The sequence below is a fragment of the Oncorhynchus gorbuscha genome, linkage group LG22 (genome assembly GCF_021184085.1).
Source record: "Oncorhynchus gorbuscha isolate QuinsamMale2020 ecotype Even-year linkage group LG22, OgorEven_v1.0, whole genome shotgun sequence".
Lineage (NCBI taxonomy): Eukaryota > Metazoa > Chordata > Actinopteri > Salmoniformes > Salmonidae > Oncorhynchus > Oncorhynchus gorbuscha.
The window spans coordinates 13124484-13149640 of NC_060194.1; the positions used below are offsets into that span (position 1 = coordinate 13124484).

At 41.5% G+C, this 25157-nt stretch overlaps 1 protein-coding gene across 1 annotated transcript; it reads left to right on the plus strand.

Annotated features, from left to right (window-relative positions):
* The first annotated feature begins 6789 nt into the window (after window positions 1–6789).
* LOC124009776 (calponin-3-like) lies at window positions 6790–24826 on the plus strand. Its single transcript, XM_046321931.1, has 7 exons — window positions 6790–7093; window positions 20684–20805; window positions 21321–21387; window positions 21526–21663; window positions 22468–22584; window positions 22851–22997; window positions 23264–24826. The coding sequence occupies exons 1-7, from the start codon at window positions 7037–7039 to the stop codon at window positions 23651–23653; spliced, it is 1038 nt and encodes a 345-aa protein (XP_046177887.1). The 5' UTR covers window positions 6790–7036; the 3' UTR covers window positions 23654–24826.
* The last annotated feature ends 331 nt before the right edge of the window (window positions 24827–25157 follow it).

The window sequence follows — 25157 nt, forward strand, 5'->3', positions numbered from 1 at the left end:
ATAGTACCATCTCTGCTACCTCTATGGTTTTAAATTATGTCATAAATTGTTTAGATACGAAGAAATACCATGCTTCCCTCTTCATTGACCTGTCCAAGGCATTCACATTGTGGATCACACCTTAATTATTCACAAACTCTCTGCGATTGGCATAGATTGGGCTGCTTGTAGCTGGTTTGAGAATTATTTAAAAGACAGATCAGTGTGTACTTACTGATGGCGTTAAATCAGGATTTCTAAACATAACAAAAGGTGTCCCACAGGGTTCGATTCTTCGTCCAGTTCTTTTCACTATTTATATTAAATATATATAATATATTTATAAATATATTATATATTATAATATAATATAAATATAATATATATTTAATATATATATTAAATGTAAATGTATATTAACAGCATTGGTCTATTTGTACAAAACTGTAACTTTCATCAAGAATGCAGATGACACTGTTGTATATGCTACTACACCTATGGAGGCTCAGGCTCTGACTCTTCAATCTGCTTTTACTACCTTGCAGAAAGCCTTGGTTGACCTGTAGTTGGTACTAAATGCTGGTAAAACCAAGTACATGTTTTTTTGCCAAATCATGTAACTGATTTGTGTATAACTACGTTAAATGGTGGCCACATTGATTGTGTCCCCGCCTATAAATATCTGGGCATCTGGATTGATGAAAATCTTTTAAAAAGCATTTTGACGAGTTAGTCAAGAAATTAAGAATTAAATTGGGATTATTCTATAGGAATATTGCTTGCCTTTCATTAAATAGTAGAAAACAGATAATTCAGTCTACATTTATTCCTGTTCTAGATTATGGCGATATTATATACATGAATCCAGCTACAGTAACAGTGTTTTGAAGCCCTTGGACATAATTTATCACAGCGCACTTTGTATTATCACATCTGACAGTTTTGACACTCACAACTGCATCGTTTATCATAAAGTTGGTTGGATCTCACTAAAAACGCATAGGTCACATCATTATTCTGTTTTTGTTTATAAAGCCTTACTCAATAAACTTCCAATTTACTTAACATCATTGTTGAAATATAGAAACTCAGAACACTACACTAGATTTCAAGATTGGTTATTTAAGGAGACTCCACGTGTATCCACAGAGTTGGGTAAATCTGCCTTTTCCTACCAGGCCCCAATCATGTGGAATAATCTCCAAGCAACGTTTCATTTGGATATGTTGTTGTCTCTGGGTCAGTTATGAAGAAAGACTAGGAATTTTTATATTGATACGTGTGTTTGTTTGATTGTTTCTATAATATTTGTGATTTAATTTAATACATGTTGTGTTTTAAATTGTGAATAATTGTATTTTCTGTATTGTTCCCAGGGCACATTTGCCAATGAGACCTGGGGGCTCAAAGTGTTTACCCTGGTTAAATAAAAGTTCATACAAAATATAGCTGTTTACAATCACCACTAGATGGTGGGATTCCCTTTCTGTTTTTCACCTGCTTTATTTCACCAACACAAGTGTTTCCCACTGATGGATATAGTATTTACACTTTCTTGAGTAGTCTCAAGGCAAGCTGAGGAATTCTTACATGACATACCTAGCTTATGTGATATTATATCCAATTAAAGTACAACAACACTCATAATGTGTTGCTTCATGTGTGAGGCTACTGTATGCATGATTTCCTTCATCAATTAGGCTACCTGAGGTTCCTCTACGTAAGTGAATATGATTTGAACATGGTTTAATATCCAATGTTATGCCATGAGCTGAAGTATATGACTACTCATTAATCTAGCCGATGGTTTATACTCACAAAATAAATACGTTCCGTTACAAAACAAATCAGCATTCCAAGAGGCTAATTACTAATAGCATCAACTGGCTTACAGTATTAATTCAGAAACCTTGATTTGTTCTGGATAATATTTAACCAAACTAATTCCAAAAAATCTCTCTCTGCATGTTCCGTGATAACAATATTACAAAAACTGAACTAGATGACCATCACTTCTGTCATCATGAAGTGCATTGAGATGCTAGTCAATGATCATATCACCTCCACCTTACCTGTCACCCTAGATCCACTTCAATTTGCTTACTGCCCCAATAGGTCCACAGATGATGCAATCGCCATAACACTGCACACTGCCCTATCTCATCTGGACAAGAGGAATACCTATGTAAGAATGCTGTTCATTGACTACAGCTCAGCATTCAATGCCATAGTACCCACCATAGTACCCGTCTGGCTGCATAACCGCCTGGCACGGCAACTGCATCGCCCACAACCACAAGGCTCTCCAGAGGGTGGTGCGGTCTGCACAGCGCATCACCAGGGACAAACTACGTGCCCGCCAGGACACCTACAGCACCTGATGTCACAGGAAGGCCAAAAGATCATCAAGGACAACAACCACCCGAGCCATTGTCTGTTCACCCCGCGACCATCCAGAAGGCGATGTCTTTACAGGTGCATCAAAGCTGGGACCCGAGAGACTGAAAAACAGCTTCTATCTCAAGACCATCAGACTGTTAAACAGCCATCACTAACACCCAGAGGCTGCAGCATACATACAGACATGAAATCATTGGCCATTTTAATAAATGGATCACTAGTCACTTTAATAATGCGACTTTAATATGTTTACGTATCTTGCATTACTCATCTCACATGTATATACTGTATTTTATACCATCTATTGAATCTTGCCTACACCACTCTGTCATTCCTCATCCTTATATTTATATGTATATATTATTATTCCATTCCTTTACTTAGATGTGTGTGTATTGGGTAGTTGTCGAATTGTTAGATTACATGTTAGATATTGCTGTACTGTCGGACCTAGAAGCACAAGCACTTTGCTACACTCACAATAACATCTTGCTAACCATATGTATGTCACAAATACAATTTGATTTGAACCTGTTATTACTGTAAATGGGGCCACACATCTGATGAAAACATCGGATGGAGTGTTACCTTAATTATGAGAGCTAATTACTCAAATTACTTAACAAATACCTCTGAATGCCTCAGCTAAGATTTGCAAAGAGGTTTAGAAAGTGTAGAACAATCACAATACTTTTTAATGGTTGTCAAACCTTTTAAATGTTTAAATGTTTAATGGTCATGGTACAGAGGGCTGAATGAAAAGTGTATTGTGAAAGTCAAGGAAATTACCCCATTGAAATGACATAACTTTTATGACTTATCTTGCCTATTTAAAGGTTATTGTCTCCATGTATAGATATACTGTAAACAGTGAGATGTTAACATTGAATTAGACTTGACTGGGCCTTTTAATCCTTGTGATTCATTAAGAAGCATTCCTCTCTCTCTCTCTCTCTCTCTCTCTCTCTCTCTCTCTCTCTCTCTCTCTCTCTCTCTCTCTCTCTCTCTCTCTCTCTCTCTCTCTCTCTCTCTCTCTCTCTGTCTTTTGCTCTCTCTGTCTCTGTCTCTTGCTCTCTATCTTTCTTTCTTTCTTTTTCTTTGTCTCTCTCAGATGTCTAGGCTAAGGGGAAAGTATTTGTCTGAGCTTTACTGCATGTCTACTCTACATAGGTCAGGGTCAACAAAGGGGTTCTCATTAGCAGTGTGTAGCACCACATCTCAGTGTAATCTGCTGATACAGGACCTCAGTCACCATTCTATAGAGTGTTTTTGAGTCAGATTCTCCATATCTAATAGGGCTCCAACTCCATGTTTGTTTGGAAGGAAACCATACATGACAGAGGGGGCCAAGAGTTACAGATGGGGAGTGTGTACAATATAGTTGGGAGGAGTGGGATGGTTGGGTCACCACGACGGAGGGGGAAAGTTGGTGGGGAGGGAAAATTCACATCTATTCTTTCCTCTAGTCGACTTGAAACTTTTGAAAAGTGTGGGGAAAATGGCCACATAGGCAATTTAAAAAATGCCTTTTAAACACATTGAATACATCTAGTCCTGAATCTTGGCGGATTTCTTGTTCGGTTTCTAGTAAATCATGCATGACAGTAGGAGCCAATGTCCATAGCTGGGGAGAATTCCGAGTTGGGGTGAGTGGGATGACGGGCTCACCGCATAGGAGAGGGAAACTTGGCACTCCCAGATATGTGATGACCATACAAGGGCATTTGAATGAGATCATGAGATAAGTACTTCAAGTACCGGTACATTAATCCCAAGAGGCCCAGACATGGTGAGTACTATCTTTGTTGCCTGACGACTGAAACTGAATTCTTTGGCTACTCTATGTTCGCTACATACTTCAGTCTAAGACTGCCATCGCTGAAGTTTTTTGTAGTGACATCAAAATAATGGGTGTTGTACAAAACAAAGTCATCAGTGATTGGATCATCTCTAACCAATCAGAATATCAAAGCCAATGGCAAATTTTAGAATGCCGCTTTACCCACTTGTGTTCTGGCTCTGGCCCAACCCATCGGTTTCTGGGACAAATCAGAACGGTTAGAATGTGTTTGCATTCTAGAAATCATCGGGAAATATTCAGATCCAGTATTCAGATCCAGACTCGCGGAGAGAGTTCTATTAATCTGAACTGTGGTGCACTGGTCTGTGGCCTGTGACGTGAACGGGCAAAAGCGGTGAGGGTGGAGCACCCTTCTCAAATGGAGCAGTAATCTGCACTGCTCGGCCATGTTGTCAACAAGGCAGCATGGTGCATCATCCAGAAACATACAACATATATCCATAATACTAGTTTTCATTGGTAGGCAGAAAAAGCATTTTTATCAAAAGCAATCACTTTCGCAATTGAAAATACAGATTCCTTCACACTACTCCACGTGGTTAATCTAGCCTAGGCTAGAGTCGACTTCACTGTGGGCTTTGAATGGGGCACCTGGCTTACACCCAGGAGGCAGCCCGGTTCCCCCCAAAATAATTATAATCCTAAATAAATCCAATCACTTTTCCCTGGTGCAAACTCCTCCCATGAGTGTAATATAGTCCAGATAATCAAATCCCCTCATTGTGGAGCAGAAACTAATATCTATGGGCATGGCATAGCATTTGGCCTGAGCAAGGAGTTTGGGTCGCCAGGCAACTATCTTTTCCTACAGTGGCAGCTATTCTCACGCTGGGAAAAATGGGAAAATGTGTTTTATTTTACTGGGTAGTATTTGATGGGCAATGACTGGTTGCCAGTACTCTGCTCTACTCATTTTTGAGTTTGAGCACTATAGGCTCACAAACACACGCACACACACGCACACACACGCACACACGCACACAAAACATGAAAACAGACATATCTGTTTCCGCTCATTTTTAACACGCAGGAATACAGTTCCATGTCATGTAGCCTATTTCCCGGCAGGACCTGATGTAGAGAGAGAAAAGAATGACTGATGGACTTATCAGTAAATGTCTTGGCATTGCAATGTGCTGAAATAATCCCACTGTCAGTTTCCATGAGAAATGTCTTCTGCACTACGCAATTGTCTTACCTTGTACAATAGTTTTCGGTAAATTGAAAGTCTTAGCTATCTCCCTTCCTAAGCAAAATCATAATGGCTAACAGTCATTGCTTCAGGGAACTGTGGATCAAGCATGCAGTAAGTAGTACACTACCTACAGTAATTGTGCAGTTGGCATTTATTCGTTGTTGGTGAACAAGAAATGATGCACTGTAATAATTACGTAACAGGTTAAACTGGAACAAGAGCTGAATCAGATCAGTGGAGTCTGTGTAGTCACTGCTTGTGCAAGTTGGAAAAAGGTCATTGAATTTCCATTCACAGTTTGTTTTTCATTTTTGTGGCAACTGTTACCTACCTAGGTGAATACCAATTCCCTCCCTTACTTTTTTTTCTCATCACCTAAGTAACATCCAAAACACCAGAATCATACTCATGAATATGTTTCATGTACAGAATGAAAATGTTTGACATAGACAGCCTACACTCAATCCAACAGTAATAATAACATGCACTTGACTCTTTCCATGAGGCATATACAGTAATAGTATGACTGTCATCATGAAAAAAAATTCCAATGACTTTTTCTCAGACATTTAACCCAGAACTATTTCAGGAGTGGAGACAGACTAGTAGACTAGGCCTAGACCACCCTGAGTGTTTCAGAGGAAAAGGCAGAGACTGAGACCCAGCTAGGCCTCACGGTGGGAATCGCATGGGGAGTTCTTCAGAGGGTAGCTCTGCTTGTGTTATTTTCAGGATGAGCAGTTCTGGCAGCAAGTTTCCATTGTGGACAGTCTTCCTGTTTATGGACACTTGGAGTCCCTTGATGGCACTGCTCAGGGGACAGGAAACACATGGAGGGAGGGGGAGGGATGCAGGGAGGGGGGGATGATTTGTTTGCATTCAGCTAACTTTAGTAGAGATAGTATAGACAGATACTTACTAGAGGCTGTTTTTTTAGAGCTGATCTCAGTCTAGTGTAAAACGTGTCATTTCTCAATGCATTGTGGAAGGAGGCATTATTTATGTCACTCTTGCATTACTACCCTAAACCATCCTGTGGTGGAGGACTCTTGGAAGAGAGGCATATGCTGCATGATAGCCTACTATAATGCAATTAGATATCTTCATAAATGATTTGTATTGTTTGTCATTCACTTTATATTCTATTGATATTTTATGGGAAAAAAGGATTGAATGGTAGCCTAATGATAACAATAATAGTCATATAGCCTAATCAGGGGATACTTGACCAACCAAATTGTGAATCTGTTATTGTGAATAACGTGTGTTTAACATCCTTGTTTCTTTATCTTCCTTGCGATCCATGAGCGAGTGCAGGGGAAATCAAGGCTTCTGATTGGCTTACCGCAGGTCTCTCTTTTTTTTCGGTCGAAAGACAAGCTATCTACTGCGAACCAGAACTTTCTGTGCAAGGTCAATTCCGTTCTCTTTCCATCTACTCGCCGAAGAATCGGGACATTAAAGAGGTTTACGGATTTATTTTCATAATTGTAACTCTTGTACGGAACTTGCTACTTTGTAACAGAGGAAACGTGGAAGAAGGCGCAACTTTTTTTTGTTGCAAGTTATTGACACTGTTTTACATTTGCAAAACAAAGAAAATGACTCAATTCAACAAGGGTCCAGTGTACGGTTTGACTGCAGAATTGAGAAGCAAGGTAAGCGTGCGTGAATATTAGGATTATACCATTTTACCTATCAAAGTGATTAAATGAGAGGTGTTTGGGAGAAAAGTTATTATTTACATGAAATGGATCACCGTGAAACTGCTTCGCATCAAGTCGGTGCATACATTTCCTCTCGATACGACCTGAAACTTTTTTTCTAATTGTGGAAAGTGTGTGTTGGCAAATGGCCACGTAAATCAGTATGAATTCTGCTCAATTTCTTAATCAATGTGCCCTTTGTCTTGTTGCACAATTTGGCCCAAAAGGGATAGTCTATCAGGTTACAGGGTGCAGAACCCCCACCCACCCCCACACACATTTCCTGTGATTTAATGTCTTTAACATAAATGTGTAATTTTCTCAGCAAGAACACTGCGTTGGAAAAAAAAATAGGCTGTATGTCAAGTATTGCCATTCATGATCCACTTTTCCAAGACCTTTCACAAGTGCAACTTATTTTGGGCTACAGTGATGCTGGATGAAAACAATTCTACATTGTGTGTGTGTGTGTACAATATTCCCTTATGATCTTTTTTTGCTACAGGAAAGGATGAAAGCGTCATGAATGATTGGCAAGGCCAACAACTCATTGTTGCTCCAACATAGTGGGTGGAGCCCTATACGGGTTGTGTAAGGGTCCCTATACTGCTGAGTGAAGTCTGCAGTACTAGACTACATCCGCCTCAACAATGCTTTCTCCTTGTCTGACCTCAATGTAGTTTATTTTTATTTTTATACACAGTGTAAAACTGCAGTGTCGCCTTCATTGTCAGACTCATGTGGAATCAATTTGCTACTATTGTTTTACAGGGTCCCCTAGATGTCTTTCTATCTACCGTTCAGCAATATAGCATGCAAATTAAATATGAATCTTTTTAGCTGTTGAATGATGGGCTGGGCCCCTTGCCAAATCCTCTGTGGGTTTTTTTTTGTTGGCTTCTGCTCAATTGAGCACATTGCTCCTGGGGAGAATCCCAGATGGCCCAGAGGTCTATGATCCACACGTACTGTATGTCCCACACAATAAATAACTAAAGAGGTGGATCACCCCCCCCCCTTTACTAGGGCCAGGAGTTACCGATATCCACAGCTCCTCTCCAGTGGGTTTTTGTCCTTTCACTCCCTTTCTAAATGGAGTCCGAAGTGGGTCATTCCATCCATGCGAAGCAATGGTTCCATCCCGATCCCCGCCTCCTTCCAGTGTGAGCTGAGACATTTTCCATGTGGTCTGCCAGATGATACGCTTTATTAGAAGTCTGACAGAGATATGCCAGCCCTTCAGTGGTCTGCTGCGACGGCTTGTGGAAAAGAAATGCGAGATTGTGTTCCATAGGAAGTGCCATGAATGTCTCTGAACTGTCAAGCGGAGTACAAAAACCTCGTAGCCCCCCCCCCCTTACATCATGCCATTTTAATATTCCTTTCTAGTGAAGATCTGCATACGGCACTTTTAGGCAAATCCTTTGGGCCTCTTTGGACTAGTTTCCCAGACCCAGATTAAGCTTACTCCTGGACTTAAGCATGCTCAATGGGTATTCTCCATTGAAAGTGCTTTTTAATCCAGGAATATGCTAAATCTGAGTCCAGGAAGCTACTGTAATAGTAGAGTTAAAGCCCTAGTAGAGCCCTCCACATGGGTTCTTGGTCATAGTTTTCGTGGTAACTCCTGGCAGGCTGGCACTCAGATGTGTTCCAGGAAGTAAACAGCTGATCACAATGGGAGGCTCCCATCATGTCAAGACCACAGTGGGAGCTTTGGTGTGTGTAACTGCCTGTCACCAGGTTGTCAACATCACCTTACACAGCCTTTGATACTTTAATTGTTAAAAACCACCACACAACATCTTCACAAGTATGGCTGTATGCCAGACAGCAACAATGTAGGACATTGTGCTGGTGTAGCAGGCTTGGGTGATTGTGGCCGATTCCTTTTCAACTCAGTGGATTCAGGAAATGTATTTATTGACTTTCTTGAAATGGTATTGACCACGTCCTATGTTTATTTTACTTACAGAGATGGGAAATGCTTGTATGTGCTATTTATTAATACTTACAATGCACTGAGGAGTACAATGGAGCGCTACACCACAAAGGAAGTTGCTTTGTCCAGTAATTGCAAAAGTAATTAAAGTGAATTAGCCTACTTTGTAAAATACCCTTGCCCTGGTCTTCAGTCATACCTCAAGTTCTGGCTTCCTGCGTTGTGTTATCTGACACCATCCAAAACGTTATGAATCTGATACAGGGCTGAAACTGTTGTGGTTATCGCTTTTTCTTTAGTAGTACAGATACTTGGAGGACTTTGTAATCTGTGACATCTGTAAGACCACTGTAAGGCGTGCCTATTTTTTTGCCATAACCCTTAACAGTAAGGACTGTAATAAAATGGTGCTGTGATGGTCTGACCATCTGTGCTGGCTCGAGGACAGGACACTTAAACCTCCAGTCCGCTAGGAAGTGCTAGCAAGAGAAAATACCATTTTTTTTTTAAACTATGAAAACCAGGCTGAAAGTGTTGGCACATGGACATCTCATCTAATGTTACATATACCCCTGTAACCTTCAACCCTACAGTAGAGACGCAGTAGAAGTGGGCTATACCGGTATAGACATGTTCGTGTCATGAATACCCCAACGTGAAACCAAACACTTTCTTTCTCATCAACTTTCAACGCATACTGGTTAATCCCACAAAGAGGACACCACTTGCATCATTTGCAATAAGGATGAGTTCATGCCACCTTTCCCATGACTCTGGCTGACCTCCTTCAGTAATCAGACAACGTTTACACACCGCCCTTGTATTGTACCTGCAGCTTACGTGTCCACAGCTACTTTTCGCTCCTGTGCACAAGAGATAAGGCTGTGGTGAACATCATGTGCACAGTGCACCTCATCCATAGGACTTAAAATAGCTCCCCTGACTACAGTATTTAGGGTTAACCCATGTCCAGCCGCACAGAACAAAGACATGTTTGTGGTGTCGGCTTGGCAGTTAGTTGTTTGAAAGAGGGCTGAATAGATTACGCTCAAGTGTATCAGTCCAGAAATATTTGCATTTAACTCCCAGGAATACTCCCCACTTGTTCTGTTTTGCATAATAGAATGTAAATGCAAAATATGTTCATATAGTTCAGAAAACTGGGGCCAGTGTGTGCGTGTGTGTGTGTCATTTAATTAGTTCTACCACCACAACACATGGCTGTTGGGAGGGAATGTCATGATTTTGTTGACACTCCTCTAAAGTGCTAACTTGGCCATCCTCCATCCGTTGAGGATGTCCCAGAGTGGCCTTTTAAACCCCACGCTGACATCTCAAGGAGAACAGGAAGGAGTCTTCCTGAGTGCTGTTACGTAAACACTCACTATAATTACCCTTCAAACCCAGGAAGAACACAGGATGGAGCAGCAGCACTTTCTGTTTTTGACATATCGGGAGTTATTTCCTTTTTGGTTATTTTTATATTATCAGGTCAGGAGGAGGTGTCCTAAGGATAACAGTGACATTTTGAGTCATGGCTCACAGGTGAGGACGGATAGAGCCAGATTTGAATTGGAAATGGGGGAAAATGTCCACACAATGTGGAAAATGGCCGCCTTCCAGCTTTACTTGTGTCTCTGTTAACACGTTCTTACTGTATGTCAACAAACAGCACTATGACAATGGGCCTAGGGCAACGTAAACAGATGGTGTAATTGTTTCTACCTCACCTCACACTCGTCACAGAAAAAAATTGCTGCATCATTCCACTCCATTGAACATTTCTCAGAGGCACGTAAGGTTAATAATTTATTAAAACACAACCAGCTGTCTCTATTGTCAAGGCTCCATTCAATGCCATTTCCTCTACAATAAATGGATAACCAATATTTAAACAGGTTTGGGATTTTGTAGGAGCATACATTAAGGTTTTGGAGGGCAAAGCCTGTCATTTTTGCACTAACGTAGGCTAACTTTCACAGTACCGTAATGTCGTATCCTGAAGGAGCGGCCCATTTACAATACAACGCTCTCATTCTTTTTTCAGGCCAGATGTTCTCTCCATTCCCCAGACTCATCAGAAAATACTTCCAGTTGTGTGGGCAGCAGTGGTAGTATAAGAAGAGGGGGTTTCTTTCTCTGCATGTCTAAGAAAGAGAAAGATGAATCAAGGTCTTTTTGGCTAGTCCTGTGTTTCTCCCCCTCTTTCGTCTATGAATGCCTAGCTAGTTCTGCTCTATCAAGAACACTGAAGCTATTGTTTGGACATGAGTGATTTTCTAGACTCTAACAGGGACTGTTAACGCTCCCCTCTCAGCTCTCCATGGGACGTTTTTTAAAGGGACTCGCTGTGTGGGACTTGTGTCTTCTGGGTCTCATAGCAACGGCTAGCCTAATGTAGCTTGTTTGGTGTGACACGAGGTTACGAGCAAACTTTTTCCTTTATCTACCTCTCACATTGACCTCTGACCCTCCCAGTGTGGGATACGAGTCAAATGAATGCATTTCTGGGACATCGCATCAACTTTCCCCCTCCATTTAATCCCATTAAAGACTCTTTGCACTTTTTGAAGACTGCTGGTCTTTGTAGGAAGGGCTGCCATCTTTCCTACACAGAGCCTTTGAGCGATAATGAAAGTGGTTAGCTCTTTTTAATCTTGACAGATTTCTCATTTGACATTATGGCGGGTGATGAACTGTTAGACACGATGTTTTGTGTGAAGGGGGAGGGAGAGGTTGGTGGGGTTTGAGTCCTCTCTTGCTGAAGGAGGACTACTGATTGCTTTCAGCAGAGGTTAGTGTGTGTGTGTGTGTGTGTGTGTGTGTGTGTGTGTGTGTGTGTGTGTGTAGGATTAAGCCTATCACAGATGGCTCTGAACCTTTGGAAAACCTGTTGTTTGCTTGTTTTCACCATAGGCAGAGAGAGCTGCAGGCATTGATAACCTTGTGTGTAACCCAAGTGCAGACTGGGGGGGTTTAATAAATTACAGATGTGGGATCTCTCTTGAACCTCTAACTCCGCTGTTCCCTGATAAACACAGACAGACACAGAACTTGACGAGGCTCTGTTCTGACATTGTGGTATCTTCAGTCTGACAAGCAGCAGTGGTAGAATAAAACAGACTGATTCAAATCCAATTTAATTTGTCACAGGCACCGAATACAACCGGTGTAGACCTTACTGTGAAATGCTTACTTAACCAACAGTGCAGTTTCTTTTTTTGTCTGAAAAATTAGCAAAATAAACGAAAGGAGAAAGAAAAAAATAACACAATAAAATAACAAAAACAAGGCTATATACAAGGGTACCGGTCAATGTGCTGGGGTAAGGGGTTAGTCAAGGTAATTGAGGTAATATGTATACTACCGTTCAAAAGTTTGTCACTTAGAAATGTCCTTGTTTTTGAAAGAAAAGCACAAGAAAATTGTCCATTTAAAATAACATCAAATTGATCAGAAATACAGCGTAGACATTGTTAATGTTGTAAATGACTATTGTAACCTTTTTTTAATGGAATATCCACATCGGCCTACACAAGGCCCATTATCAGCAACCATCACTCCTGTGTTACAAGTTTATAATTTTAAAATGCTAATTGATCATTAGAAAACCCTTTTGCAATTATGTTAGCACAGCTGAAAACTGTTGTGCTAATTAAAGAAGCAATAAAACTGGCCTTTAGACTAGTTGAGTATCTGGAGCATCAGCATTTATGGGTTTGATTACCGGCTCAAAATGGCCAGAAACAAAGACCTTTCTTCTGAAACTCGTCAGTCTATTCCTGTTCTGAGAAATGTAGGCTGTTCCATGTGAGAAATTGCCAAGAAACTGAAGATCTTGTACAACGCTGTGTACTACTCTCTTCACAGAACAGCGTTGTCTCTAACCAGATTAGAAAGAGGAGTGGGAGGCCCCAGTGTACAACTGAGCAAGGGGACAAGTACATTAGTGTCTAGTTTGAGAAACAGACGCCTCACAAGTCCTCAACTGGCAGCTTCATTAAATAGTACCTGCAAAACACCCGTCTCAACAGTGAAGAGGCGACTCCGGGATGCTAGCCTAGGCAGAGTTCCTCTGTCCAGTATCTGTTTTTTTTTGTTGCCCATCTTAAAAATAAAAGATTATTGGCCAGTCTGAGATATGGCTTTTTCTTTGCAACTCTGCCAGAAGGCCAGCATCCCAGAGTTGCCTCTTCACTGTTGAAAATATTGCATGGAAATGGCCCATACATGGCTCACAATCTCTGTTCATGAAATCTTTAGTGAATAAGGGTTTGTGAGTCAGATTTTCTCCTTGATATCCAGATACAATGACTATACCGTACAGTCTGAAACTCTGGTTTCCCCATATGAGACAGTCAGATCTGTCCTTGCGTGCCAGACTGATCTTTTAGAGCAGTGTTTTCCACAAGTACTTAGACTAGCCAGCCAAATAGAAAAAGTAGCCAGCCAGGCGCCGCCAGGGTTCAACATCTTTGTCCATTTTTGGCTCTATTTTGGCAGCCTCTGTTACATCCTAATACCTTGATTCTATCTGCAATTATTGAATACTTTATAGAGTTTACCTCACAGATTGGAAAAAGGGTTGTGGTATTGTGTAAAAATACATTTTAATTACTAAGAAAATATTAATTCAGTTTGTTATGGATATTGTCTAGGTGTCAGGCACTGCATCTCAGTGCTGGAGGTGTCACTACAGACCCTGGTTCGATTCTGTCTTATAACCGGCCACCATAGGGCGGCGCACAATTGGCCCAGCGTCGTCCGGGTTAGGGTTTGGCTGGGGTTGGTCATCATTATAAGTAATAATTTGTTCTTAACTGACTTGCCTAGTTAAATAAGGGTTAATAGATATATCTAAATGAGTGAATGATCAGGACTGTTTTCTAAGTAAGATAACATTATACCTTTTTTTTAAACATTTAACCGGTCTTCTCTTTAAATTAGTCTTATTTACTGCAAAATACGAATTGCCACAACTATGTTTGTTCTTCAAATTATGTATTACTTTTCCCTTTTTTCCCCCCTTAGTTTTTCATAGAACATCCAATTTTGTTGTTTTTCTAAGTCCACAACCATGCTTAAACCACATCAGTGGACTACATTTGAGGTCTGGGAAAATCGGAGAAATGTAAAAGTTTGTGTGTAGTTACCCTTTAATTCAATTGCACACCTAGCAAGAGGCTGTTTAGCAGTGCGAAGCAAATACCCACTTGATGAAAATAATCATGATATCATTCTGCCAGGTAAGAGTAGGTTACTTTGTAGTTCACATTTAATTGAGATGGTTTCTGGGCAAGCCTTTCCATCTACCAGAGGAGTGTTTTCATTACCAATATAATATAATATAAATCACTGATGCATTCTGTCCATGTCTTATGATAAACTTGGGCAAATATAATACATTTTTTTAAAAATATTTAGTTGATTCCCTACTAAGGTCAATAGATATATTTTTTATATTGTTATTCTGTTTTAATGCAGAATGAGGCTCTCCACTACCAATTATTCCTGCAGTGATGATTCACCAGTTTCATCGAGTCTTTTAATCAGTTATCTGCAGATAATCGCAACAGAAAGACTAGGCCTACCAGTAGCCTATGAAAATTAGGGAGCCAAATGAATGGCTCTCACCGATGCGATTTGGTAGGCTGATGAGACGAGAGTCATTCACTTTAGCGTCACTAACTGGCAGGTCCCGACTTCCTTGGAAAGAAAAACCTATGCGATACCATGGACAACCACTTTGCATGATTTATGAATGGGAAAGGGATATAGGAGATCGACTTTATTCAGTCAGTTCAACATCTTTTCATCAGTTGTCAATCAACACACAGTAAGTAGTCTAGGCCCACCATGCACCATGTGACTGGCTATATGAGACACTCGAAAGAAAATCATAAATGAAGTGTGTCAAACTCCTGCAACCAGAGATCTGTATATATTGACGGGATGCCAATTTCTCCACCCTAACAATGGGAGTCCTCTCAAAGGCACGAAGGCAGGTGACAATCTTGGGTCCAAAATAATCCCATAGAAACGCATTGGGTTTATTTTGGCAGGAGTGAAACCTCTCTCTTCGCATTTTATACTGTGCAGCATTTCCCTGTCATTGCTCACTTTGTGACGACTGACAGGCGCTTAGCCTATCAGTAGATCGCTAGAAGATGCACATCGTTCATTCTAGTGGGAGAGGGCTCGACGGAGTAGCGAATAATTTATTTTTAATTTTTAAGTAGCCTAGTTAATATGAAGTGGAAAATGTACCTGGCTGAAATTGAACCTGTAACCACGCTAATGGAAAAGGATGCACTACAGCCCTCAAACTCAAGTCTGGACCATTGTTTTCATTGTTCCCCTGTAATCAGGGACCGATTTAGACCTGGGACACCAATTAATTATCAGGTACAACAGAAAACCAACAGGCTCTGGACCTCGTAGGATAAGAGTTACTGTACCATAACCTGCGGGAGTTGTTCCTGTATCCCGGAGAGTAAAAACAATACCTCATTAGGGCGATTACAATTTTGGTATCTCTGATTTGTTCTGGCAATTCTCTCACAGAAAGTTAATAGGGAGGAAGGATGTTGGTGTGCTTTTTACATTTGTAAAACACCCCCAAAAATTATAACTTGAAAGTGGCCATTTTAGGCCCTTTTTATTTATGTAGATATTGGTTAAAAATAATATATCTATCTATCTATCTAGCCAGCCCCTGTTAGACCCAATGATACATGATACAGACAACACCTTGGTGTCATTATACTCACATTATATTCCTAGTGTGCTCTTCAATATGTGGTATATCTACTGAGTGTACAAAACACCTTCCTAATATTGTGTTGCACCCACTTTTGCCCTCAGAAGAGCCTCAATTCGTTGGGACATGGACTCAACAAGGTGTTGAAAGCATTCCACAAGGATGCTGGCCCATGTTGACTCCAATTCCTCCCACAGTTGAGTTAAGTTGGCTGGATGTCCTTTGGGTGGTGGACCACTCTTGTTACATGGGAAATTGTTGAGTGTGATAAACCCAGCAGCGTTGCAGTTCTTGACACTCAAACCGGTGCGCCTGGCACCTGCTACCATACCCCGTTCAAAGGCACTGAAATATTTTGTCTTGCCCTTTCACCCACTGAGTGGCACATATACACAATCCATGTCTCGAGGCTTAAAAATCTTTCTTTAACCTGTCTCCTCCCCTTCATCTACACTGATTGAAGTGGATTTAACAAGTGACATCAATAAGGGATCACAGCTTTCACCTGTACACACCTGGTGAGTCTGTCATGGAAAGAGCAGGTGTTCCTAATGTTTTCTACACCCAGTATATATTCTGAAAAACAATTTTACACATTAATTTATTAAACCTTAACTATAAATATGAATATCTCAAAAGTGCCCTTTTGGATTTAGTTCGTTTTTTTAGGCATTGTTTTAAACAATATACTGTACAAATACATCACATGTCCAGAGTGGACTCTCTGCTGCTTTCGAAGTTGTGATACATTTTAATGAGCACCGCCAACACAGTTAATGGGAAAACTAGATTCAAAGGAACCTCTCTGCTGGTGACCTGCTGACTGTACGACCTTGCAGGAGGGCTGTGATTGGTTAAGGACCTATAATGTCAATTTCTATATACACCACTGTTCAAAAGTTTGGGGTCACTTAGAAATTTCCTTGTTTTTGAAAGAAAAGCAAAAATGTTGTCCAGTTTTAAAATAACATCAAATTGGTCAGAAATACAGTGTAGACATTGCTAATGTTATAAATGACTATTGTAGCTGTAAACATTTTATTTTTTAAATGGAATATCTACATAGGCGTACAGAGGCCCATCATCAGCAACCATCACTCGTGTTCCAATGGTATGTTGCGTTAGCCTTTATGAACAAATTATGAACTTGGATTAGCTAATTGATCATTAGAAAAACATTTTGCAATTATGTTAGCACAGCTGAAAACTGTTATGCTGATGAAAGAAGCAATAAAACGGTCCTTCTTTAGACTCGTTGAGAATCTGGAGCATCGGCATTTTGTGGGTTCGATTACAGGCTCAAAATGGCCAGAAACAAAGACCTTTCTTCTGAAACTCGTCATTCTATTCTTGTTCTGGGAAATGAAGTCTATTCCATGCGAGAAATTGCCAAGAAACTGAAGATCTCGTAAAACACTGTGTACTACTCCCTTCACAGAACAGTGCAAACTGCCTCTAACCAGAATAGAAAGAGGAGTGGGAGGCCCGGTGCACAATTGAGCAAGAGGACAAGTAAATTAGTGTCAAGTTTAAGAAACAGATGCCTCACAAGTCCTCAACTTGCAGCTTCATTAAATAGTACCTGCAAAACACCAGTCTCAACGTCAACAGTGAAGAGGTGACTCCGGGATGCTGGCCTTCTAGGCAGAGTTGCAAAGAAAAAGCCATATCTCAGACTGGCCAATAAAAGGAAAAGATTAAGATGGGCAAAAGAACACACACTGGACAGAGGAAGATTGGAAAAAAAGTGTTATGGACAGACAAATCTAAGTGTTCAGATCACAAAGAAGAACATTCGTGAGAAGCAGAAAAAGTGAAAGATGCTGGAGGAGTGCTTGACGCCACCTCAAATCAAAGTTTGTCACGTGCGCCGAATACAACAGGTTGTATTCAGTGAAATGCTTACTTACAGGCTCTAACCAATAGTGCAAAAAAAGGTATTCGGTGAACAATAGGTAGGTAAAGAAATACAAACAACAGTAAAAAGACAGGCTATATACAGTAGCAAGGCTACATACAGACACCGGTTAGTCAGGCTGATTGAAGTAGTATGTACATGTAGGTATCGTTAAAGTGACTATGCATATATGATGAACCGAGAGTAGCCGTAGCGTAAAAGAGGGGTTGGTGGGTGGGACACAATGCAGATAGCCCGGTTAGCCAATGTGCGGGAGCATTTGTTGGTCGGACCAATTGAGGTAGTATGTACATGAATGTATAGTTAAAGTGACTATGCATATATGATAAACAGAGAGTAGCAGCAGTGTAAACAGAGGGGGGGGGACACAATGCAAATAGTCTGGATTACCTGTTCAGGAGTCTTATGGCTTGGGGGTAAAAACTGTTGAGAAGCCTTTTTGTTTTAGACTTGGCACTCCGGTACCGCTTGCCATGCGGTAGTAGAGAGAACATTCTGTGGCTGGGGTCTTTGACAATTTTTAGAGGTCCTGGGAGGCAGGCAGGTTAGCCCCAGTGATGTACTGGGCCATACGCACTACCCTCTGTAGTACCTTGCGGTCAGGGGCTGAGCATTTGCCGCACCAGGCAGTGATGCAACCCGTCAGGATGCTCTCGATGGTGCAGCTGTAGAACCTTTTGAGGGTCTCAGGACCCATGCCAAATCTTTTTAGTTTCCTGAGGGGGAATGGGCTTTGTTGTGCCCTCTTCACGACTGTCTTGCTGTTTGGACCATTCTAGTTTGTTGTTGATGTGGACACCAAGGAACTTGAAGCTCTCAACCTGCTCCACTACAGCCCTGTCAGTGAGAATGGGGGTGTGCTCGGTCCTCCTATTGCAGGCCTGTTGTAAGGCAGGTCCTCACCAGACATCACAACGCTACCTATAGGCACAAACCCACCACATTATTCCATTTCTGTTAGTCACATGTCTGTGGAACTTGTTCAGTTTATGTCTCAGTTGTTGAATCTTGTTATGTTCATCCAAATATTTACACATGTTAAGTTTGCTGAAAATTAACAATGTTAACAGTGAGAGGACTTCTTTATTTGCTGAATTTATAACCTTGTCGACGTCTTGACTATATTTCCTGTTAATTTTGCAAATAATTTCATGTGTGTTTTCATGGAAAACAAGGACATTTCTAAGTGACCCCAAACTTTTTGAACAGTAGTGTATATAAAACTGATAATTTCTTCAAAAGTAGCAGAGAGCCCACGCTGGAAATGTTATGTTTGAAGAGTATATTGTTCCAAACAAAAAGGTCCTTTTAGAGATGTGAAGACTTTGTATTTCAGAATACAGATCATCTTCATATTTAAGAGCACGCTATAGGTAAACATGTTGTATAGGTTTAAAATGGCCACTTTCATCATGATTTCCTCAAATGGTTTGTGATACAAATGTCTAACATCCTTCATCCCAGTCAAGTTTTTATGTGAAAATTGCCAGAAAAATCTGAGAATAAAAAATAAAAATAAAAATATTTTGGCCATGCTGTCATGTAGTTTCCCCTTAGTCATGTAATTAGCCCTGGAGCCGTCTCCTAGGGGGAGTGCTGATCTAGGATCAGTTTTGTCATTTAGATCACGATGAATAATATTATGGCCATGGGGGACCATATGCATTAAACGTCTCAGAGTAGGAGTTCTGATCTACGTTCAGTTTAGCCTTTTCGATAATAATGAATACATGGGGTCTGATTCTAGATCAGCACTTCAGCTCTGAGATGGTTGATACATGTACGTGCAGGCCCTGAATGCAGTTGGAAGCCCTGGGCTTCAAACAAGCAGCCAAGGATAGCTATTTAAGATGAATGACCGCAGTATCCCTCTAATCTCTCCGTCTGCTACGCCAGATAAAGTTGTCGCTCTGATATTTTCACTTTCTGTGTGTGTCTCTCTCTGTCTGTCTGTCTCTCTCCTTCCCCTTCTATCTCTCCTTCAATCAAGCCATTGGGTAAAGAAACCGTTTCCGTCTGGTCTTAGGAACCTGTGGAGCAATCCCCCTGAAGCCAGGGTTCAGGCGCGGGGCAGCGATCCATGTAATTTCCTGTGTCTTACTTCTCCTAGCAGCGGGCCTCGGGGAAAACCCAGCCAAGACGTGGGCGAGGAGAGTGTTTTCCCGAAAAGCTGACCTTGCGGCATTGTCGGCACCACCTTTTTTAAATTTATTTTTTAGGACAATTGTGTGACTGCTTCACTTGAAAAGCTTTGGCCTTCTACTGTGAGGACTGAAGTGCTACCTCAAGTGTCTTCACAAAATATGTGATTTCTCTCTATGTTTTATTGCTCAGATGTTCTGTATTTACAGTAGATTGGGCTAAAAGCCCTCTGAATTATTGTTCAAGCCTCCCCTTTAACAGACTATCTTTCCCAGGGAGTGGAGGGCCTGGGCCCAATGACCATGAGTTCTAACTATTGAGTGGGCGTGCTACTCGCTAAGAAATCTGTTGCGGCATTGCACTGAACATAAACATGGTTTGAATCTCATAACAGCAAACTGCCTCTGCCTGGCTATTATAACTTTCCCTCTGCCTCACTCCCTGTGGCCAACACATACATAAATATACAAAGATGTTACTGAGTTTGCAATGCAAAGTAGTCTGGGTGTAGGCTTGCATTGTGGTTATAATTGTTTCAAATTACAAGATACCTTAAGTGTGTGGCTCGGTTGGTTAGTGTTTTGGATTGTGTTTGCTTGCAGGATCGGATGTTTCTGGTAATTGCTCAACCTTGCCCTTTTCTAAGCTAAGTGGTATTTGATGTTTTATAGCCTACCTATCCAAACAAGTCATATCCCAACCAGTGGTTAGGGGGACAGGGTTTGATTTTGAACAACTGTTGAAGACTAGGTGGAGTTAACAGTATTTTTGTCTTCTCAGATCGCAGGGAAGTATGACCTGCAGAAGGAGGAGGAGCTCCGGTTCTGGATCGAGGAGGTGACGGGCATGCCCATTGGAGAGAACTTCCAGAAGGGCCTCAAGGACGGAGTCATCCTCTGCGAGTAAGTTTTCTGTCTATAGAAAAAAAGTGTGTTTAGATTTACCCACTCACCAACAGGGTTTGTATGCTGCTGTTTTAGGTATTTTACACATTGGTACAATATGCACAAATACCATTCTCCATTCTTCCAATCAGTAGTCTTCGTTTGTATTATTACCCCCCCCCCCCCCCCCCAACATGTTTTGGAAGGGTGTTTTTCCCCTCTTCAGGCTACTAAACCATTTAGACTTCACCGGTCTTTAGCTCAGTCAGCTCTGAGAATGTAGGGGAATACTTAGTCACATTCCTCGATAGATGATCACTCAAGTAGACTTAATACAGTATGTTATATTGTTGCCATAACAGTGATCAGGTGTTGAACAGGCCTACGGAGGATTAGCTGTGGTCTTAATCGCTCCATCATTCTTTTCACTACCACTCGGAATTGTGTATTGTTATTTTCCATTGCTCTTAGTTGACCATTTTGTTTATGTTCATATCAAATTGTAAGAGATGGACTGTTTTCTTCCGCTTCAGGCTGATTAACAAACTGCAGCCTGGTTCCATTAAGAAAACCAACCACTCCAAACTCAACTGGCACAAGGTACGTGAGACAAAATACAATTTGATATTTTGCTGTATACTGTAAAGCTGCTACAGTATTTCAGAGAAATATGCTTTTAATTATACGAGACTACATATCTAGAATGAACCGGAGTCTGATTTTTTTGTTCTGTTCTAGCTGGAAAATCTGGGGAATTTCATCCGAGCCATTCTGAAGTTTGGCCTTTGTCCCAATGACATCTTTGAAGCCAATGACCTGTTTGAGAATGGGAACATGACCCAGGTCCAGAGCACACTGCTGTCCCTGGCTGGTATGGTAGGTTCTCAATTAGACCGGGGTGAGTGTAGAACCCTGAGTTGTTCCTGACGTCGTTATTACCCAGTGCCAAACACACAGAGTGTGTCATAGGAGTGGATTACGATTAATGAAGATAGTTTTTATTGGTACTGAAACCCTGGATCGGAAAAACACTGTCTTGTCGGTGATCAGGCCTACCACTGTTGCGTCATCGGCAAACTTAATGATGGCGGTGGAGTCGTGCCTAGCCGTGCAGTCATGAGTGAATAGGGAGTACAGGAGGGGACTGACCACACACCCCTGAGGGGCCCTTGTGTTGAGGATTAGCGTGGCAATTTGTTGTTACCTACCCTCACCACCTGGGGGTGTCCAGTCAGGGTCCAGGATCCAGTTGCAGAGGGAGGTGTTTAGTCCCAGGGTCCTTAGCTTATTGACGAGCTTTGAGGGCACTATGGTGTTGAATGCTGAGCTGTAGTCAATGAATAACATTCTCACATAGGTGTTCCTTTTGTCCAGGTGGGAAAGGGCAGTGTGGAGTGCAATAGAGATTGCATCATCTGTGGATCTGTTAGGGCGATATGTTGGTTACGAATTGGTTGGGCTTGTAAGTAAGCATTTCATGGTAAGGTAACATAGTTTGATACATGGTAACATTCCTGTTGTATTGGCGCATGTGACATAAAATGTTATTTGGTTGACATACCCATGCAGCAATATGTAGGCTTACATTACAGTACAGTTGGAAATAGTGAGTAGAAACATGGTCATGTAAAACTGAAAGCATCACTGACTTTTGTTCCTTTGTCTCATAACATGCAACAGGCGAAAACCAAAGGCTCAAACTCCAACTGTGACATCGGTGTGAAGTTCGCAGACAAGAGGACGCGCCATTTCGACGAGGACAAAATTAAGGCTGGACAATGTGTGATTGGACTGCAGGTGAGTCGTGCACACACAATAGCAATGACGAGAGATAATGCTTTAAATGGATCTCATCTGTTTTCACTAAATAATGATATTATAGCAGTAGACATGTTTGTATTTTCCCACTTTAAAAAAAAATGTTATACTAATAATGGATCCCAGTCATAATCGGAAATGAATTTGTCGTCAATAAAAATGGCCAGATATAGAAGAGATTTGATTAGAGGACATTATGACTTATGGATGGAGCCTTGTCTGAAAGCTGTTTCTGTCCTGGGTAGATGGGAACAAATAAATGTGCCAGCCAGTCTGGTATGACAGCGTATGGGACCAGGAGACACTTATATGACCCAAAGTCACAGACAGACAAGCCTTACGACCAGACTACCATCAGCCTGCAGATGGGAACCAACAAGGGCGCCAGCCAGGTAAGAATGTCGTCTTTGATGTGTGTGCTGTGTTTCTTATGCTTCAATGGTTTCTGCTGCAATGGATTCCTATCCACTGTAATCCCTGGAAGCAATTAGCAGTAATCTTGTAACAGGGCGAGACCTCTACCGACTAAAGGTTACTGTGGTCAGGTGTACGCACACGCGTTCTTTTTCTTTCTCCCTCTCACACACACACACTATCGGTCACATACACACACATACTACCAACCGCTCCACCGCCAACCTGACCTCCTCTCCCCCAGGCTGGCATGTCGGCTCCAGGTACCCGCCGCGACATCTACGACCAGAAGTCGGCGGGACAGCATGCAGACAGCTCCACCATCTCCCTGCAGATGGGCACCAACAAGGTGGCGTCCCAGAAGGGCATGAGCAGCTATGGCCTGGGCAGGCAGATTTACGACCCCAAGTACTGCGCCTCCCCCACAGAGCCCACAGAGCCCGTCACCCTCGGCAACCACGCCGGTAGCCACGGCAACGGGAGCCTGGGAACAGGCACCAATGGATCGGAGATTAGTGACAGCGACTACCAGGTGGAGTACCAGTATCAGCATGACGACGAGGAAGAGTACAGGGGTGGGTACCAACAGCAGTACAGTGGGCACTATGACGAGGACCAGGGCATCAACTATTAGACTGACTGTGTCTCATGTGTAATTGCTCTATATGGGGTAATAGGGTGCCATGTTCCCCTCTGGGCCCCATTTTTGCTTCGCAAAAAAGTAACGCTTGTTTGGACAACTGCATTGCTTTTTTGCGTAGTCAAAATGTCACCCTGTGTAGCAGTAGTTCCAAGTGTAACACGGTGTGTCTGGGAATATGTAACGTTTATAGTGGCCTTCTACCGGAATCCAGAGGGTAGTTGCATGTCCAAGTACCTTGACGGATCATAAGAACCGTAGGCCTATATGTAGTTTGATACAATTTTTGTGGTACCACTTATGATGAAGTTGCTTAAACTGATGCAAATGTGTTACTCTGGTATAAAGCCACTGTAATGTAAAGTAAGTGTGAGGGAACGATTTTGTTAACAGAGCAAGACTTTTACCATCCTTGCTATGTTTTTTTTAAACGTGTTTTTTTTTCCCCTAAAAGGGAAATGTTGGTTTATCAATCTAGCATTCCTTTTAAACTCGTTAGAATGTCAATATTTTCCGGCCAATCGTAATAATTTATAGAATGCGGCAAGTTCTTTCTATGTTTTATGGGTTTTGTAGTTCTCACGGTTCAGAAACTCAACTAGGGAGTTCTGTGAGAAACATTCCATCACTGGAATTCACTACACATCATGTTTACCTGCTCCCTCCTTTCCTCTTTGTTTTCAATATACTATATCGTCTGTTCTCTTTCATCTCCTTCAAATCTGATCCACAAGTCTACTGCTCTGTGGTAAGTTTTGGTAAGAGACTTATGTTCTATCCATTCTGAATATACAGCAATCATATTTTAGAGAAGGTTGGCAGGAGAAAAAGATGGATGGTTTTAGTTAAGATGCTCATGGCCGTCATGTCCCAGTTTGACTTGAAAGCACTGCAATGTTTTTGTAGTTCTCTGTTTTTGTACTTTCGCTGCCTATCTTGAGACTCTCTCAGAAGATCATCTCAAATGTTAGTTTCTGTCACGTGACCAAACTTCTTAGGTATTTTTTAAAATGTTCTTCATATCTCAATGATTCGTTGTGCCATAATGCTCCTGTCTGTATGTAGACCCCATCCAATGTTGTATTTATTGCCATTTGTCCCAATATAGACATTTCTTCTATTGTTTTGGTTATTTTGTATCAATAAACTTTGTTTCATGAAGTCTTCCATACAGGATGTCTCTAGTTCTATCTAAGCGGAGACCACCGAGAACCCACTGCTGGGTGTTCTTTTACCTCATAATTACCAATCATCTCCGAAGGTCAAGTCATACTGACACTAGCCTGAGTCCCTTATCTGTTTGTGCTGTTTTGGCAGGACAATGACATAGGAGATGGAATTGCCATGCTAACCGATTTTTTGGGGGGGGGACTCGGGCTAGTGTCAGAATGACTTGACCTTCGGAGATGATTTTGTATATCTGAGATTGCCACCCTAAAACCCAGACATCAGACAGTGACCTAACTACGAGTGTAATAGACAAGAGCACAGCCAGGAA